At 41.1% G+C, this 19,061-nt stretch overlaps 1 protein-coding gene across 1 annotated transcript in view; it reads left to right on the plus strand.

Annotated features, from left to right (window-relative positions):
• edn3b (endothelin 3b) overlaps positions 1-3,398 on the plus strand; it is a 74,511-nt gene extending 71,113 nt beyond the window's left edge. Inside the window, exon 5 of the mRNA XM_061903851.1 lies at positions 419-3,398. Within this exon, the coding sequence (XP_061759835.1) occupies positions 419-473 (55 nt within the window). The 3' untranslated portion in view covers positions 474-3,398. The remainder of the gene's footprint in view (positions 1-418) is intronic.
• The last annotated feature ends 15,663 nt before the right edge of the window (positions 3,399-19,061 follow it).

Below are 19,061 nucleotides of genomic sequence, written 5' to 3' on the forward strand. Positions count from 1 at the left end.
TGCTTGTTAAGTTCATCTATCCAGTCAGAGGCCGTGTCATGTCCATGAGGAAGGAAATTTGTTGTTCATAAAAAAACAGCACATTCAAAATCAACTGTTGGAGCTTCTCTGAAAAGTTGAGGTCAACAATTGAGATGATCAAATGTTCCCACATTCGGTGGTCATAAAGAGACTGAAGGACATATTACTGTTATAACGTCTCTAGCAAGCTGATGTTAGTTCATCAGGGATATGTAGACCTGAGCTGACATGACGATTTACTTCTCAACACAAATGAATCACAGAGGGCGATGACATCAAAGCATTGAGACATTAAAGTGATTTTAGGTGATGTCATCGTTGCTTTCTTTTCATGTCCAAAAAGATTGTAAACCCTTTAGATAAGGTCCTGATTTAATTGATTGTCTTTCCATTCCAGCTCCCCCCAGAGTGGACTAAACAGGAGTCCTCACAGAAACCCAGGGCCTGGCTGACAGTTGGACTCCTCCTAACATCCTACTGTTTTCTCTAAGGAGCGGAACCTTCCCTGGTCTTCACACCCATTATTCTCTGTTTGGCACACTCGCCTTCACAGGCACACTCACAGTCAAGGAAAGAACTTTGGAGTTTGACACTGCCGACATTCCTGAGCATAATAACTCTTGGAGCAAGTTCCGTCAGGTTGAGTGGTTTTAAGAACTCCAGCAAATTCGACACAGATCCCTGGAGGCTATCCTCTTGTTTCCCCCCCTTCTCATCTGAGCGGCAAAAGGATTACCTTCACCCTGAAAATATCCTGTGACCTTATGCAAGGTTACTTCAGACTCTTTCTTTGCATTCATGCCTACTACCATATTGTGGACTACTCTGAGACGCTGAGAGACAGTATATCGATGTACAAAGGATGACATTTCTACGTACAGTAAATGGTGAATAACAGCCTGTGCGAAGTAGTGAGGGAAAATACTGGAGTAGGGCGCAATGTTTAAAATAAATAACAATAAGGCAAACTTATATATACAGTAGCTGTGTTCTCTGATGACCTTTTTTTTTTTACACAGAACTAACAATAAAGAAAATGTAAATTATATTATTTTTTACAAAATATTGCTCTGTTTGCAAGATAAATGTGATCACATGTAAGGGGTTACACATGCAGTGCATCCGGAAAGTATTCACAGCGCTCCCTTTTCCACATTTTGTTGTCAAAGCCTGATTCCAAAACTAAATAATTAATCTTTGTTCTCAAAATCATACAGAAAATAAATACCCCATAACAACAATGTGAAAAGTTTGTTTGTTTGTCTTTATAAATGCTAATGTACGTTTGTATAAAAAAGAAAAAAAATCACACGCACGTGAGTACTCACAGCCGTTGCTCAATACTTTGTTGACGCACCTTTGGCAGCAATTAGTGCCTCAAGTCTTTTTGAATACAATGTCTCAATCTTGACACACCTTTCTTTGGGCTCTTTTGCCCATTTCTCTTTGCAGCATCACTCAAGCTCCTTTAGGCTGGATGGGTAGCGTTGGTTTTCATCCAGGATGTCTCTGCACATTGCTGCATTCATCTTGCTCTCTATCCTGACCAGTCTCCCAGTTCCTGTCACTGGACAAAACATCCCCACAACATGATGCTGCCACCACCATGCTTCACTATAGGGCCGGTATTGGCCTGGTTCACAGCAGAGAGTTCAATCTTTGTCTGCAGAGAGTTCAATCTTTGTCTTATCAGACCAGATAAATGTGTTTCTCATGGTCTGAGAATCTTTCAGGTGCATTTTGGAAAACGTTTATGAAGAAATAGCTTCTGTCTGGCCACTATAATATATCAGCCTTATTGGTGGATAGTTGCAGAGATGGTTGTCCTTCTGGAAAGTTCTTCTCTCTCCACAGAGGAATGCTGTAACTCTGACAGAGTGACCATCAAGTTCTTGGTCACCCCCCTGACTAGACCAAGATGAATGCAGCAATATGCACAGACATCCTGGATGAAAAACAACTCTTCCCATCCAGCCTGATGGGAGCTTGAGAGGAATGGGCGAATTTTTGGAAAGCTAGGCGTGCCAAGCTTGTGGCATCGTATTCAAAAAGACTTTAGGCTCTAATTGCTGCCAAAGGTGTATCAACAAAGTATTGAGCAAAGGCTGTAAATACTTATGTACATGTGATTTATTTTTATCTGATTAAATTTGCAAAATTTAAATCAATACATTTTAACCATCCCATTTTGGAATAGGGCGGTAACAACAAATTGTGGATAAAGATAAGCGCTGTGAATACTTTCTGGATGCACTGCGCTACTCCCATTAACGTTCAGCTGTGTATACTGTAGAACTGCTGATTTATTCGAATTGAGCGACATGGGACATGTTCTAGTCTGCAAGTTCAACGTTGGGATAGCTGACTAGAGCAATGGTTCTGCATTGACTAAAAATGGTGGTCATGTGATGTCTACAGCATGTAAGTAGGCACTTTTATACAGGCTTGGCGTGTCTTTTTTCCCAAATAATGTGTAACAATTAGAAATGCACATTTTCATTTGATTATGAATAAGCCCGAAGAGTGCAAAAGATTTAGAAAACCATGGTAGGACACCAGCAGAGGCTTGTATGTGCAATGCGTGTTGATTTACTGGAGGGCATTATTAATAAGTCACAGTCAAGATGGAATCTTACTCAGAGGCTGGGAAAAAAATGTGTAGCCTAAGGCCTCAACAGACTGCGGTACGAGAGTTTTGAGCTCCAAGTTTCGAGCCTACCCACAGAGGACAAAAGTAACATACAGGAAAGGGGAGGGGCTACGTTCTCTTTCGCCTCCGGGTGCAGAATTCCTCTCTCACCGAACGGTAATCAAACCCTTCCTCCACTAGGTCTTACTACTGTGTCTGCCTTGTTCACTTTTACAAGTAGCCCACTGACAAACACAGAGCAAGCAATATATACTTATTTATCTTCAAATACTAAACTGCTGACCATTTGAACTGTATGTTGTATCTTTATTTGTGCTGGGTAAATTAACTGTGCTCCAAATAATATGGTGTAGTAGAGAGAGAGAGAGAGAGAGAGAGAGAGAGAGAGAGAGAGAGAGAGAGAGAGAACGAAGGAGCACTCAAAATTATTTTATTGGGTCCTCAAGTTTATATTGTGGGTTACAGTCTTGTTGTGTATTCATGATCATTTAGCCAAATTTCCTGCCAAGGTTTCATCCAAACATTTGGAAACATATTTAGTCCAATATAATGCAGAGATAGTTATATAATAATGATAATAATAAAACAGATCTAAGAAACCAGCTGCTTACTTTTGGATTTGTTTGCATCCCTCAGCATGGATTATAACTGGACCTAAACATGCATACTGGAATGAAAATAAAAGCGGAAGCATCTGACAATAATAAAGTGGAAATGTAATTTACAACCTGCTTTACATATGTTGTGTTACGCACCACACAAAACTCGACCGCAAACATGCAAACAGGCAAGAACAGATGTCAGTGTGAGGGGCTGTGCAAAAGGTGGCTTGCTGAAAAGTGCTGAAACCATCCAACATCCATTTTTGTCTGCAACCAAACCCGATGAATGATCATCCTTGATTGGATGTGCACCCACAATACCTGTTTTAGAAAGCCAGTGCCTTATCCTGATCCAATCCTAGAGGTCTGTGAACTATGTTTGTGCACAATTACTGTATTTCCGACAGGTAGCGCTATGGTGCACTGTACACTCTTTTTTTTCCATACACACTGTAACTGTGTTCTTGTCCATAGTAATATATGTCATAATACATATACAACACTGTAACACACGTAAGCTACAGTGCTAACATTACATTTACATTTTATCGTGCTAGATTAGCTATTCATTGAAGAATAAAATACAATTGTATACCGGTAGTTAACTGACAGATAACAGTGCTGCAGGCATTATTTTAAGACGTGTAGTGAACAAACCACGTAAAGGTCGAAACTTGGTACAAAATGCGGCGGCTAGACTTTTGACAAGAACAAGAAAGTTTGATCATATTAGGCCTACACTGGCTCACCTGCACTGGCTTCCTGCGGACTTAAGAGGTTTTTGGGATGTCGCATGGCTGCAGTTGTGTGTCCTCGAGTATGCAAGAATCCAGGAGAGTTGAGTGAAGGTAAGAGGAATTTAATACACATACAAAAATAACAAAAGCAAACATAAAGCAGTCGTGCAGATAAACATTCTCAACATAATATTATCATCGAGCACTGAGGAGTGCTCGAGTGAAACATAGACACTAGTGTGATTGACAGCAGGTGTGAACCGCTGCCAATCAACGAAAAGAGAAAAACAGTGCTCCGTGAATAAAGACAGGAAATACAACAAAATAAGAGCACTGAACAGGAAGTAAATACAAAAACACGAAAAACTATCAGAAATGAAGTGACACATCGTCACAGAGGTGACTTTAAGGTTTTACTACTTATGTATAAAATACTACACCGTCTATCTCCATCCTATCTTGCTGATCGTATTGTACCATATGTCCCAGCAAGAAATCTGTGTTCAAAGAACTCTGGCTTAATAGTGATTTCCAGAGCCCAAAAAAAGTCTGCAGGCTGTAGAACGTTTTGTATTCGGGCCTCAGTACTCTGGGATGCCCTCCTGGTAACAGTTAGAGATGCTACCTCAGCATTTAAGTCCCATCTTAAAACTCATTTGTTTACGCTAGCTTTTTAAATACACCCCCCTTTCAGACCAGTTGATCTGCCGTCTCTTTTCTGCTCTGCCTCCCTCTCCTTTGTGGAGAGAGGGAGCATAGATTAGTGGACCACAGAGGAAGCGTTAGCTGTTCAAGTCGGGACACGGGGTGGACCACTCATCTCTGCATCAGTTGGGGACGTCTCCCTGCACTGCCGACTTGTCTCCACTCAAGATGATCCCCTGCTGGCCCCACTATGGACTGGACTCTCACACTATTCACTAGATCCACTCGACATCCATTGCACTGGTTGCCCGGTGTTGATTCCAGGGAATTGATACACTGGGAACCGGTGCTGAACCAGAACCCATTTTCTATCCCCTTACCTAGTATTCAGTCACTGCCAAATTACCTATGTTGTTTTTTTTCCAGGATGTATTATATGTATGTTAATACATAATATTAGGTACTTATAATTGATAATTCTCTACTTAAAGGGGAACTACATTTTTTGGGGAATTTTGTCTATTGTTCACAATCATTATGAAATACTTTTTTTGTTTGTTTTTTTAATGCATTCTAAATATTAAATGGATTCTATCAAAAGTCAGCTTATAATGGAGCCTCTGGGAGCCATTCAATTCTGCCTATAGAGTCCTTAAAACAACATCCAAAGACCTCTATTAGGGTTTTATATACATGATGTAAGTATATATGTAATGTAGTTGTCATTAACTGTGATCCGGATCATGTTTAGTTTAGTTATGTTGTGTTAGTATTGGACTCCCTTAGTTCCTGTTTTGTGCACTTTGGGTGCTTGTTTTGGTTTCCATGGGTACTTATTGGTTTCACCTGCCTCTGATTAGTGCTCTGCACGTTCACCTGCTGTTGAGCACTAATCAGAGAGCTACTTATTCACGTTGCTCGCCACAGTCGGAGTGGCTTCATTTAGTCACGTGTCACGCGAGGCGGGGTCGGGGTTTGTTCTCCCGGAATGCAAGACAGACAGCTCCGGTCATCAGCGTAATAGTACCAAAAGACAGAAACAAACCAAGGAAAAATGTGCCGATCGCACGGGAAGCTAAGATAACAGCTTAACACAGGATCTAGATCAGGAATCATGAACAGGAATAAACTAACGTGATAGTTGCATACCGCAAACACAATGAAGCCACCCCGACTGTGGCGAGCAACGTGAATAAGTAGCTCTCTGATTAGTGCTCAACAGCAGGTGAAACCAATAAATACCCATGGAAACCAAAACAAACACCCAAAGTGCACAAAACAGGAACTAAGGGAGTCCAAACCTAACAGAACATAACTAAACAAAACATGATTCGGATCATGGATCATGACCGTAGTAAGGGGCACATTTATAATAACATTTAATATTTACATATTGTCATCTTAAGCACGTACGGAGCATTACTTTCAAAAACACATTTTTCGCTTTTTCTTTTTATTTATTTTTTATTGTTTTTACTCTCTGCAGACTTTATGAGAGCCAACCAACATACTAACACATGTGCAAGGTCTGCTGATGTTCTCATATTCCCATTTAGATGCAAACTGTCTCACTAATCCTTGCAAAGAAACAAGGTGGGGCAGGGGACAAGCGTTTTTCGTGTCATTCTCGCCAGTTCCAGGTCCTAAAAGGCTGTGTCTCAACTTTTTCGATTATCTCCTCAGCCATCTACTTGTGAGAGGCATGATTTATGACCTATAGGGATGCGACGAAACAACAGACCACTCGATCATGGCAACACTGTCACAATCATGTCGCCGCTGTACTGTACATAGTCCGTCTGCGTAAGCGCTTATAATAACAATATCACTAATACTGTACATAGTCCATCTGCGTAAGCGCTTATAATAACAATATCACTAATACTTGGTTAATATTCAAGTCACGAAACGTAAATGGAGCATTGTTGGCACTTTTTGAATTGTCATTTTTCAGATTTAATGGGAGGAATTTTGGAGCTCCCATTGGCCTCGCTGTAATCAGACTTTTGTTTAGGATTATTTAATACTTACAATGCATTAAAAGCAATTCCATCCGTCGTCATGTTTTGTGAACGATAGGCAACATTTGAAAAAAAAAAATGCAGATCCCCTTTAAGTGTTGCTGCTTCCCGATGTTGTCAGACATCTCTTGTTTCACTAGCTGCTTATAACGCATTTAAATTGGGCAATATTAGATATTTGATATTATGTAATTGAACATTCAATCCAGCCTGGTATCTGTTTTTGCTGTTTGAATTTACTGTTGTTTTTTTTATCTCAGCGGTTCTGCTAAACATCTGCCAGTCAGTCTACAGCTATAAAAGTACTATTTATTGACCATGATTTGTACTTGACTACAGTCATCTGTTATAAAGTACTCATAGATTTTACAAACCAACCCCAGAGATAATTTGCTCTTCCTGTCTGGAAGATAAAGAAGTACCTTTTATTTTGGACGGCCATGTGTGCGGCACAGCTGGCTATATAGCCAGGGGTTTTGTTGTCTTTTGGCCTTTTTTACAAGGTCAACGACAGGCCTTTAACCCTTCCTATGGCTAAATTGCGGGCTCAGATGACAAACTTGTTGAGGCTGTTGCTTGTGAACTCCGGTGTCCTGGATCTCTCTCGTACCCCCACACACAAAATTAACGTAATTCCACATGCAGTCCTAAACAATGGTCAAGTTTGAATCGTGCAAATGAATCACACCATCCAATGATTTAACAGGAGCCATCCATCTGACCAATTGCTCCTAGAGCAGAGGTCATCAAATGCATTTTCCCATGGGTCAGAATTGTTCTTAGCAGGCACTTTGAGGGCCAGATGCTATCGTAAAATAAGTAAAAACATATTATATTCTAAGTCAGTATTTCTTAACATAGGGCCAGGGCCCATTGTTGGACCTTGAGCGCTTCCTAGAGCAATGTTCTTCAACTAGTATGCCATGGGAAATTATGCAACTTCAGCAAATTGGTCCAAAAAAGTATTTTTTTTGCAAATCAATAATTAAAATCTGCAAATAATGTGCCATTGCTTAGTGTCTGTGCTCCGTAAAACTCAGCAGGGCAACCACGTAATCAGGCAGCAGGTAGTTAATTGCTTTGTAAAAGTGTGAATGTGTCGGGTGAGACGAGGATGATTTGTTGTGATCCCAATATGGATGGATGGATGGATGATTCAAACTTAAATAAAATGCCTAATTCAGTGTTAATATTTGAGTGGGCCATGAGCCCCTCTGTTGGGGAAAAGTTGGGCTGCGAGGTCAAAAAGGTTAAGAACCCCTGTTCTAAGTGTTAAATACATGTTTTGTATTTATTAGCATTTGTCAAAGTTTCAGACTCATTTTAGCTATGCTGCAGCAGGCCATTGAAGTCCAGAGTCTTGCGCGGGTCTAATTTTACAACTCCAGAACCGCCCCACCTTGTTGTGTGTGCACAAAATAGGACCTCAAGGTACCGTACATATTGTTTTATATCAATGATGGTATTTATAAAACACTATTTGGCATGAAAATGTGCGTTTAAAGGTTATGACTAGGGATGGGAATCAAAAACCCATTCTGAACCCAGAGTATCAATCCTTGGAATCGCTTGCTATTTCATCTAGTGGTTCTCTTAACGGTTCTTCCGGGTGGGGATGACATCATTACGTATTTAGTGACCTCACCGAAGTTTGCCGAGATTTTCATAACAAAGATTGCTACAGCGCTACTTGTAATAATTCCAAAGTTGCTATTTCATCAAGAGGAGGACATACAATCAATATGCTGAAACATTTGAACATAAAGCATGGAATGAATGTAACGTTTTTGAACTGTGCTGATCTCATCTCAGGCAGCGGTGTTAAATGGAAATGATTGCCTTCTCATTCAGATGAGCATGAGGATAATTTTTTTGACTGGTTTTGAGGCAGGTTCCAGTTCACGTCTGCCGCGGCCTGGAAGAGTACCACTAGGCTCGAAACGACGAAAGTCACGGAGCAGTGACTAAGTTTGTGGTCAATAGCTTGCAACAATTTGCCACATAGATGTACCTTCGGTAGGTGAATATTTCATTGTAGTCAGAGAAAAGTTGCATGTTTTCCTCCAACCACGTTTTCACTCAGTCATTATATTTTACAGGTGAAGCTCATAACATTTGAATATGGTGTAAAAGACCATTCATGTCAGCAATTCAACTTCAAATGTGAAACTAATATGTAATATTAACTCATTACATGCAAAAAGTGAAATACGTCAAGCCTCTATTTTATACAACCTTGATTATCATGGCCTACAGTTTTTAAAAGAAACAGACACAATTTTTATATGAGATTTTCAATTTAAGGTTTTCATAAGCTCTAAGCAATAAACATCAATTTTATATCAAACGAAGGTTTGAAATATCTTATGTTGCATGCCATGAGCCAATGTCATTTATAAATCTAAACAAACACGTTATATTGCGTGTTATATTTTCTAGGTAGATGACAAAGATTCTTAAAAGATTTTAAAAATGTTACTGTGACGATTGCGTTTGCATTGTGGTGATGCGGGTCGTTCTCTCAGGGATGCAGTCGGGCTCGAACACACCATGAAGGTAAGAAATAATTATTTTATTTAACAAATAAAAACAGACTTAGTCAAAAACAAGCAGAACTACCATGGGAGCTAGAAAAAAAACCCAAAAGCGCTAGCATGGGAGCTAGAGAAATAACAGAAAAACTTGCACAAGGCACAAAAGGCAAAACAAAACTACTAGCATGGGAGCTAGAGGAGCAAAGGCTTAGCGCGGAAGCTAGCAAGTACAGATTTGGAATCAGAATCGAGGATCAAGGTCGTCACTGTTGTGCGAACACAAATTAGGAGGCAAGACTGAATGAACAGAAAAGGCAGGCTTAAATAAAGACAGTAATCAAGAGGCAGGTGAGCATCAAAAGCAAGAGGCAGGTGAATCTAATGAGTAACTATGGAAACCGAACAAACCAGGAATTAAGGAAGTCAAACACTAACAGATTATTATACAAAAACAAATCAAAACCACAACATGATATGATCCGAGCAGCGGATCATAACAGTTACAAAACATTACATTCTTGTGTAATTTCCACACACAGATACTTTTTTTTATGCAACGTGCCTCTTAAGACCTCATTGTTGGCTTTGTAAGGTCATGTTAGCGCTAAACTAAACACAAATTATATCAACATAGTTATCTTTTTTTTCTAGAGATTTCCGATAATGGCTTTTTTGTCGATATCCGGTATTCCGATACTGTCCAACTCTTAATCACCGATATCGATATCAACCGATACCGATACATGCAGTTGTGGAATCAACACATTATTATGCCCAATTTTGTTGTGATGCCCCGCTGGATGCATTAAACAAAGTACAACGTTTTCCAAAATAAATCAACTCAAGTTATGGAAAAAAATGCCAACATGGCACTGCCATATTTATTATTGAAGTCACAAAGTGCATTATTTTTTTTTAAATCCCTCAAAACAGCAGCTTGGAATTTGGGACATGCTCTCCCTGTGAGAGCATGAGGAGGTTGGGGTGGGCGGGGTTGAGGTGGGGGGTAAGGGTTAGCAGGAAGACTAAGTGCTGTAAGGGATTCTGGGTATTTGTTCTGTTGTGTTTATGTTGTGTTACGGTGCGGATGTTCTCACAAAATGTGTTTGTCATTCTAGTTTGGTGTGGGTTCACAGTGTGGCGCATATTTGTAACAGTGTTAAAGTTGTTTATACGGCCACCCTGTATGGCTGTTGACCAAGTATGCGTTCCATTCACTTGTGTGTGTGAAAAGCCGGAGATATTATATGACTGGGGCGGCACGCAAAGGCAGTGCCTTTAAAGTTTATTGGCGCTATGTTCTTCTCCCTACGTCCGTATACACAGCGGCATTTTAAAAAGTCATACATTTTACTTTTTGAAACCGATACCGATCATTTTGAAGCCAATACCGATAATTTCCGATATTATATTTTAAAGCATTTATCGGCCGAAATTATCGGACATCTCTATTTTTTACCCAAATAAGAATCTTTAAGAAAACCGAAAAGGAACCAAACCGTCAAGCAGAATCGGAAGTGGAATCGGAACCGGGAACATCTTTCCAATTGCCATCCTTAGTTATGACAAGAGCTGTCAGTAAACAAATGGTACATTTTTAAAACTATTTAATATGAAAGTGTAAAATGAGACAAAGGAAATATTTTGGCGGCAAAAAGATCTGGACACTTAAATGGGAATGTGATAAATTAAGTCGTATGACTCCCACACACACAAAAACACAATGCATTTAGTATCAAACCTAACCTGACTTACGAGTGCTTTTATACACTCAATGGGCTGAATGCCCACCAAATCTGATTTTTTTTGCCATCAAATGACACACATTACATTTTTTTGCCAAAGTTCCATAATGCTTCAAATACGATGGTTTCGCATCAGATTCAGGCCACATCAGGAAGTAGTCAAAATCCAATCGGAATCTGATCTTTTCAAATATGACTTCAGTCTAAGTGGTAATGCGACCTGAATGCGTCCTGTACTTCGTCACCTGTGTGCGTGAAGAAAGACGCGGCCCGCCAGCGGAAGTGATTACTTCATCACAACATCGGGTTTTGGTCAGCAGTCTTACAGCTTAAGTCTAACAGACAATTTTTCCGTGCATCACAAGTCAATAGTGCGCAAACAATAGGCTTAATATTTTGATTCTGAAGAAATGGCGACGTGTTACGTACTTGGCGTAAGTTGTTTACGTAAGTGAGTTGAAAAATAGTAGATCCACTGTGTCTCCTCCACTTAACAACCATACAAAATTACATGCCTCCCAGATACAATACACTTTATTTACTGTACATCAATTCATACATTATATGACTTTAATTTATTTTCACCTAAAAAAAACACTAATTTTTAAGATGTGGCGACTTTTATTCAATGTTGTAGTAGTAGTAGCCTTCCTTGTTCATTTACTGAATCCGAACTGTGCATAATGTAACGTCAAGGCCACATAGGGGCCACATTGGTGCCACATTGTGCGTGTCGACACTGGTGTCTGATAAAGATCCTATTTTACTGGCAGTGTAAACAGTCAGCTGTGAAAAAAAAAATCTGATTTGGAAAAATCTGATTTGGGCCACTTTGGCCTGCAGTGTAAACACAGTCAATGAAACAAAGTATATTAATGCTAAATAAGTAATTATTTCTCACCTGTCTTAATTTCGGATGGTAGCGTGTAACCCAACGTGTATGTTAAATAGATCAGTCCATCAAACGATCTTCATTAACCATTGTACAACCTTTACAAATTAAAATCCTGATCAGTGAGAGGTTTGGTGGTTCGGGAATAGTAAAGTTAGACCCACGCTAGATCCTGACTTTAGTGGCTTGTTTCAGTACAGATAATACGAGTCTGTTAACACTGATGAAGGTTAAAGTTAAAGTTCCACATTGTGGTGAAATTACCCTCTGCATTTGACCCATCCCCTTGTTCCACCCCCTGGGTGGTGAGGGGAGCTGTGAGCAGCAGCGGTAGCCTTGCTCGGAAATCAAACCCCTTGATGCTGAGTGCCAGGCAGGGATGTAATGGGTACCATTTTTATAGGCTTTTGTATGACTCGGCCGGGGTTTGAACTCACGACCTTCCAGTGTCAGGGCGGATACTCTAACCAAAACCAAACTACGGCCTGCGGACCAAATGCGGCCCCCCTGTGTTTTCAATTTGGCCCGTGAGAAAATAAGCAATATGGTCGGTAGAGGTGTATACAAATAGCCAGTGCTCTATTGGCTGCTTTTTACTCGTCATCTGTTAAATAAATGGTAAATGGTTGTACTTGTAAAGTGCTTTTCTACCCTTTTTTAAGGAGCCCAAAGCGCTTTGACAGTATTTCCTCATTCACCCATTCACACAGTGATGGCGGGAGCTGCCATGCAAGGGGCTAACCAGGACCCATCAGGAGCAAGGGTGAAGTGTCTTGCCCAAGGACACAACGGACGTGACTAGGATGGTAGAAGGTGGGGATTGAACTAGCAACCCTCAGATTGCTGGCATGGCCACTCTCCCAACTTTGCCACGCTGTCCCCCATTTTTTGGCCAACAAAATGTACGCAACCATTTATTGTATTGTAATGAGCACATCATTATTAATGTGACCCAATCGAAACAACCTTCCCTAGTCATGAAGCAGCAAAAAACAAATCCCACAACCTGCTCATTGAACTTTTTGAAAATTATAAAAAATGTCCAATCAACACACACACACACACACACACACACACACACACAAACACACACACACACACGCACGCACGCACGCACGCACGCACGCACGCACGCACACACACACACACACACACACACAAAATCTAAGTTATTCCCATTTAAATCCATTACAAGAGATGATGTGTAAAATGCAAACCACTCTCTCCAACCCTTTCCATGTTTGGTGCAGTTTAGCTGCTTGATATCAATGATTGATTAAAAAACCTTAAGGAGATCGTCAAGGAAGTAACTTTGACTTACTCTTCATATCGAATTATAATAACTATTAATGATATATCCATTATATTATCATAGCAATGGGTACTCATAAATACATATATATATATATATTCATAAATATATATACATAAATATATATATTTATAAATATATATATATATGTATGTATTTATATACAAATATATATATATATATATATATATATATATATATATATATATATATATATATATATATATATATATGTTTGTGTGTGTGTGTGTTCGTTTGCATGCAGGCTATAGGCCCCCGGACATATTTTTTAAGCCCAATGTGGCCCCCCGGTCAAAAAGTTTGTACGCCTCTGCTCTAACCACAAGGCCACTGAGCAGGCTACAATAGTTTTTTTAAATTAACATTTCCCTGAAATAAAAGGGATTTTAATTTCTAAACTTCTCTAATCCCACCCCATTTTATGACTGAACTGAGGTATTGTGGTATGACATCATGCATCACGGCGGTTCTAACCCAGAGTATTTGTTGAACTTTAGACCCTTCATTTTGGAATTGTAGTAGCTTAGAGGTCACATTTTATAAGTGTGCCTTTCGTTAAGCTGAATTTTACTTTAACCCCACTACTACCCACCACGCAGTCTGATAGTTTATATATCAATGATGAAATATTAACATTGCAACACATGCCAATACGGCCTTTTTAGTTTACTAAATTACAATTTTAAATTTCCCGGGAGTTTCGTCATCGAAACGTCGTGTAACGATGACGTGTACGCAAGACGTCACAGGGTTTCAGGAAGTATGAGCACTACGTATACACTCAGCGAAAAGTCGTCTGCTTAAGGGCATAATTACACAGTATTTTGGACATCTATGTTGCTGAATCTTTTGCAATTTGTTCAATTAATATTGGAGAAGTCAGAGTAGAAATATGGAGTTGGGAAGCTTTAGCCTTTAGCCACACAAATACACAGTGATTACTTGTTTAAAATTCCCTGAGGTGAAAATTTACTATGGATCACAGCGCGGTCAAGCAGACATGAATCCAGACCAAATGTCAACCAGCAGGTTTCGGTGAGAAAATTGTGGTTAAAAAGTCGCTTCGTGACTTCCCTCAGAGACACTGCGCGTCAACACACCAGTGGACAAACTTCTCCGACTATCAGGTAATATTAAACTTACTAAAACACTAGCAACATAATAGAAAGATAGGGATTTCCCAGAATTATCCTAGTAAATGTGTTTAAAAACATCGGAATCCTTCCCAATGCAATAGTGTTTTTTTTTTTTAACTCGTTTTTCTTTTTTTTCTAGTCCGTCGCTATCAATATCCTCAAACACGCTCAAATTAATGGGGACATTGTCGTTTTCTCGGTCCGAATAGCACTGTTTGTTGGAGGCTCCCGTTAAAATCTATGTAAATATGTGAGGAGCTATCAACATGTGACGTCACCGTCTGCGACTTCCGGTAGAGGCAGGAAATTTTTTCTTAGCACCGACAGTTGCGACATTTATTGTGGCTGTTTTCTACTAAATCTTATCAGCAAAAATTTGGCAATATCACAAAATGATCAAGTATGACACATAGAATGGACCTGCTATCCCCGTTTGAATAAGAAAATCTCATTTCAGTAGGCCTTTAAAAGGAGGGTAAAATGTTTCCCCTGAGAAAACTGGAATATTGGAAAAATCAGGAAACACATTAAAGAACAAAAATAATTCGATCCATCCATCCGTCCATCCATTTCTACCGCTTATTCCCTTTGGGATCGCGGGGGGCGCTGGTGCCTATATCAGCTACAATCGGGCGGAAGGCGGGGTGCACCCTGGACAAGTCACCACCTCATCGCAGGGCCAACACAGAGAGACAGACAACATTCTTACTCACATTCACACACTAGGGCCAATTTAGTGACGCCAATCAACCTATCCCCAGGTGCATGTCTTTGGAAGTGGGAGGAAGCCGGAGTACACGGAGGGAACCCACGCATTCACGGGGAAAACATGCAAACTCCACACAGAAAGATCCCGAGCCCGGGATTGAACCCAGGACTACTCAGGACCTTCGTATTGTGATGCAGACGCACTAAGCCCTCTGCCACCGTGAAGCTGAGAATAATTACCAGTCATTATTATGATTTGCTTCTGGGAGAATGTTTTGTCTACATAGGATGAAAAAGAGTCTGTTTTTCCGCAGTGTTGACTCAGCTGTTGTGTAGCAACGTGCCGGTAATATCAACATCATATCGTATAGGTCTTTTTTGGTGAAGTTCTATGCAATGACTCGTCCAAACATTACAAGACAAGATTGAAATAGAGCCGCGCACATGCTTGTTTTTCTCTTACGGCAGGGTGTGAGGCTGGCTGCTCCTTTGAAGCTCAAATATAACCATCCATTCCATCTTCACTGGAATGCCACGTTAAGTCTAACTAAGCTTTACCCCGGAGCTTCAGTCTAAGACTTGAGGAGAGAGCACCTATAATATCATCCACTCCCATTCCCACACTAAATCCTGGGGTATTATTTGTGCAGACATCCCAACCAGTCAGGTTCACAGCCCAAACATGGCTTGAGAGTTTGTTCTTCATGGTCTGCTTCAACTGACCTTTTCTGCCCAATGAATTTTACATTAATTGAAAAGGGATGAAAGGATACACCTGTGGTAAGTTTTTCCCAGTAAAATAATAATAACAGCATTTAACGTCTTTAACAGTAAGATGTTACGGTACCTAATACAGTGGTACTTCAACTTTGAGCTATGTCATCTTTATGATTAACTTCCGAACATAGTTTAAGTTAGGAGCCTTTACACCACTAGGGGGCGTAGTTAATGTCAAATGAACGCCTCAAAACATCCTGTTTACTCGCTAGCATTAGCTTGTGGATACAGATCGACATATATTTGTTCTTCAACCATGGGGACTGAGAAAGTGAGTGTGAGGTACAGTGCTGTGAAAAAGAAGCAGATTATACTAATCAAATTAAAGAAACAATCACTATAGTGATGTCATGGCGCATGCGCAATTCCTCATGTCATCTGCTGCAAGTGCAGCCGGCAGCTCTTCTAGAAGCGCGCTGGGACACGCCCCTGCTTGCTCTGCCGGCATCGTGGCCACACGCCTGCACGGCTGCAAGCAATTTACAATCAGCACACATGGTTTTGATGAGGGTAGATGTCAAAAAGACCAGCATACCCGAAGATCCAGTGCCGGAACGTAGTTCATTCTCCGTAGTAAGCATCCCGTCTCTGGCGTACATTAAACATGTTTATTATTGCAAGTTTGTCCTTAAATAAAATAGTAAACGTACAAGACAACTTGTCTTTTCTGGGGCGGCGTAGCGTGTTGACAAAGTGGCCGTGCCAGCAACCTGAGAATTCTTGATTCGAGCCGCACTTGCAACTGTTATACGAACCCATACTTGCCAACCCTCACGATTTTCCCGGGAGACTCACAAATTTCAGTGAACCTCCCAAAAATCTCCCAGGGCAACCACTCTCCCGAATTTCTTCCGATTTCCACCCAGACAACAATATTGGGGGCGTGCCTTTAAGGCACTGCCTTTAGCGTCCGCTCTCCCCTTAAACCTTTACCCCTTAATAGCCGCATGCTGTCCTCACTCAGGGCCGGATGCTGATTTGAGGACAGCCTGTTGTCATGTCCGCTTTTCCTCAATACAAACAGCGTGCCTGCCCAGGCACATAATATCTGCAGCTTTTCACACTCACAAGTTAATGCAAGACATACTTAATCAACAGCCAATCAGGTCACACTGAGACTGGCCGTATAAACAAATTTAACATTGTTACAAATATGCGCCACACTGTGAAGCCACACCAAACAAGAATGAAAAACACATTTCGGGAAAACATCCGCACTGTAACACAACATAAACACAACAGAAGAAATACCCGGGACGCCTTGCAAATCTAACTCTTCCGGGACACTACAATATACACCCCCGGCTAACACCCCTCCAACCCCATATCTCCTGGATTCTGAGGTTTTAAGGTTGGCAAGTATGTCCCTGACTTGTGAACAAGACTCCGAGGTACTGTAACTCCTCCGCTTTGGGCAAGATCTCCTCCCCAACCCGGAGATGGCACTCCACCCTTTTCCGGGCAAGAACCATAGACTCGGATTTGCAGGTGTTGATTCTCATCACAGGCAGGACTACATCATCTGCAAAAAGCCAACACCCAATTCTGCCTTCCGGGGGTCATGGTCGAATGTCTTCTCCAAGTCCAGAAAGCACGTATACACTGGTTGTAAAAACTCCAATGCACTCTCAAGGATCCTGCCAAGAGAATAGAGCTGGTCTACAGTTTCACGAACAAGACAAAACTACACTGCTCCTCCTGAATCTGAGGTATTCTCCACAAACGTTAGAAGCAGGAGAAACACGGGCATGTCTGGATGACTCGCCTCCATCTTTTCAGTGGTTATCTCCGAGTTAAGATACTGCTTGTTATGAAGCTGGCTGTGGCGCATTCTTTCTGACGTCACTTCCCGTGTGGGCCGCTGTCTTTCTGGCGTCACTTCCTCTCCGAACGGCGCACTTACCCATGTAAAAAATTATCCAAGGACGGGAACCTTAAATCATGGGTTGGTGTGGCTGACACCATTTTTAGGCTAAATAATTTATTTAGGGTGGTTTTGGCAGTGGTTTGGCGGCGGTTTTGTTTAAGTTACTTATTCGTTTAAGGAGTTATCCATCTTAATGTAGACAGGGCCTTAGATCCCCGTCCACCACCAAAGTATATATGACGTCACAGACATTCGCAGTGAGGATAATTTCAGCCAAAACTTTGGAAGAAGTGTTTTTGTGCGCTCAAATCTGACTGAATGATAGCATAAACCATCTGTCTTAATCGAAGTTAAATTTTGATCCGAACTTGTGTGATTGGGTCAGAATATCCTGAATGGCGTGTTTAGGTTTTATCATGAATTGATTAACGTGGACCCTGACTTACACAAGTTGAAAAACTTATTCGGGTGTTACCATTTAGTGGTCAATTGTACGGAATATGTACTGTAATGTGCAATCTACTAATAAATGTTTCAATCAATCATTTAAAGGTGAAGCATTTTTATGCCGGTGTCATGCTTTTAATCTGATCAATTGTGTCCATGTACACATAGCTAATGTTATATTGTCATGCCCATCCCTCCGATAATCAGATTTTTAATCAAATCAATGCAATACATGATCCTGTGGTGGGCCGTGCGTTTCCTAACCAAGGCCTTCAGTGATGTCCGACTTCAATGATTACCTCTCAAAATACCATAATTTGTGTCTCCACATGAAATACTACTGAACACATGTACGCCCTACTAGGCATTGAAAAACCTCAACAGTGTACAAAACAGGTTATTTTTTGGCAAATTTAAAAATCAATAAACCCGCAATTAAAACACATCTTATGTGGTACTGTCAAACTTCAAATTGCAAAAAACACATTAATCCATCATCCTTCCATCCATGCATCCATCCATCCATCTTCTTCCGCTTCTCCGAGGTTGGGTCGCGTGGGCAGCAGCCTAAGCAGGGAAGCCCAGACTTCCCTCTCCCCAGCCACTTCGTCTAGCTCCTCCCGGGGGATCCCGAGGCGTTCCCAGGCCAGCCGGGGGACATAGTCTTCCCAACGTGTCCTGGGTCTTCCCCGTGGCCTCCTAGAGGTTGTACATGCCCTAAACACCTCCCTCGGGAGGCGTCCGGGTGGCATCCTGACCAGATGCCCGAACCACCTCATCTGGTTCCTCTGATGTGGAGGAGCAGCGGCTTTGATTTGAGTTTCTCCTGGATTACAGAGCTTCTCACCCTATCTCTAAGGGAGAGCCCCGCCACCCGGCGGAGGAAACTCATTTCGGCCGTTTGTACCCGTGATCATATCCTTTCGGTCATGACGCTAAGCTCATG

This window comes from Nerophis ophidion, linkage group LG06 (assembly GCF_033978795.1).
Source record: "Nerophis ophidion isolate RoL-2023_Sa linkage group LG06, RoL_Noph_v1.0, whole genome shotgun sequence".
In the NCBI taxonomy this organism is placed as follows: domain Eukaryota; kingdom Metazoa; phylum Chordata; class Actinopteri; order Syngnathiformes; family Syngnathidae; genus Nerophis; species Nerophis ophidion.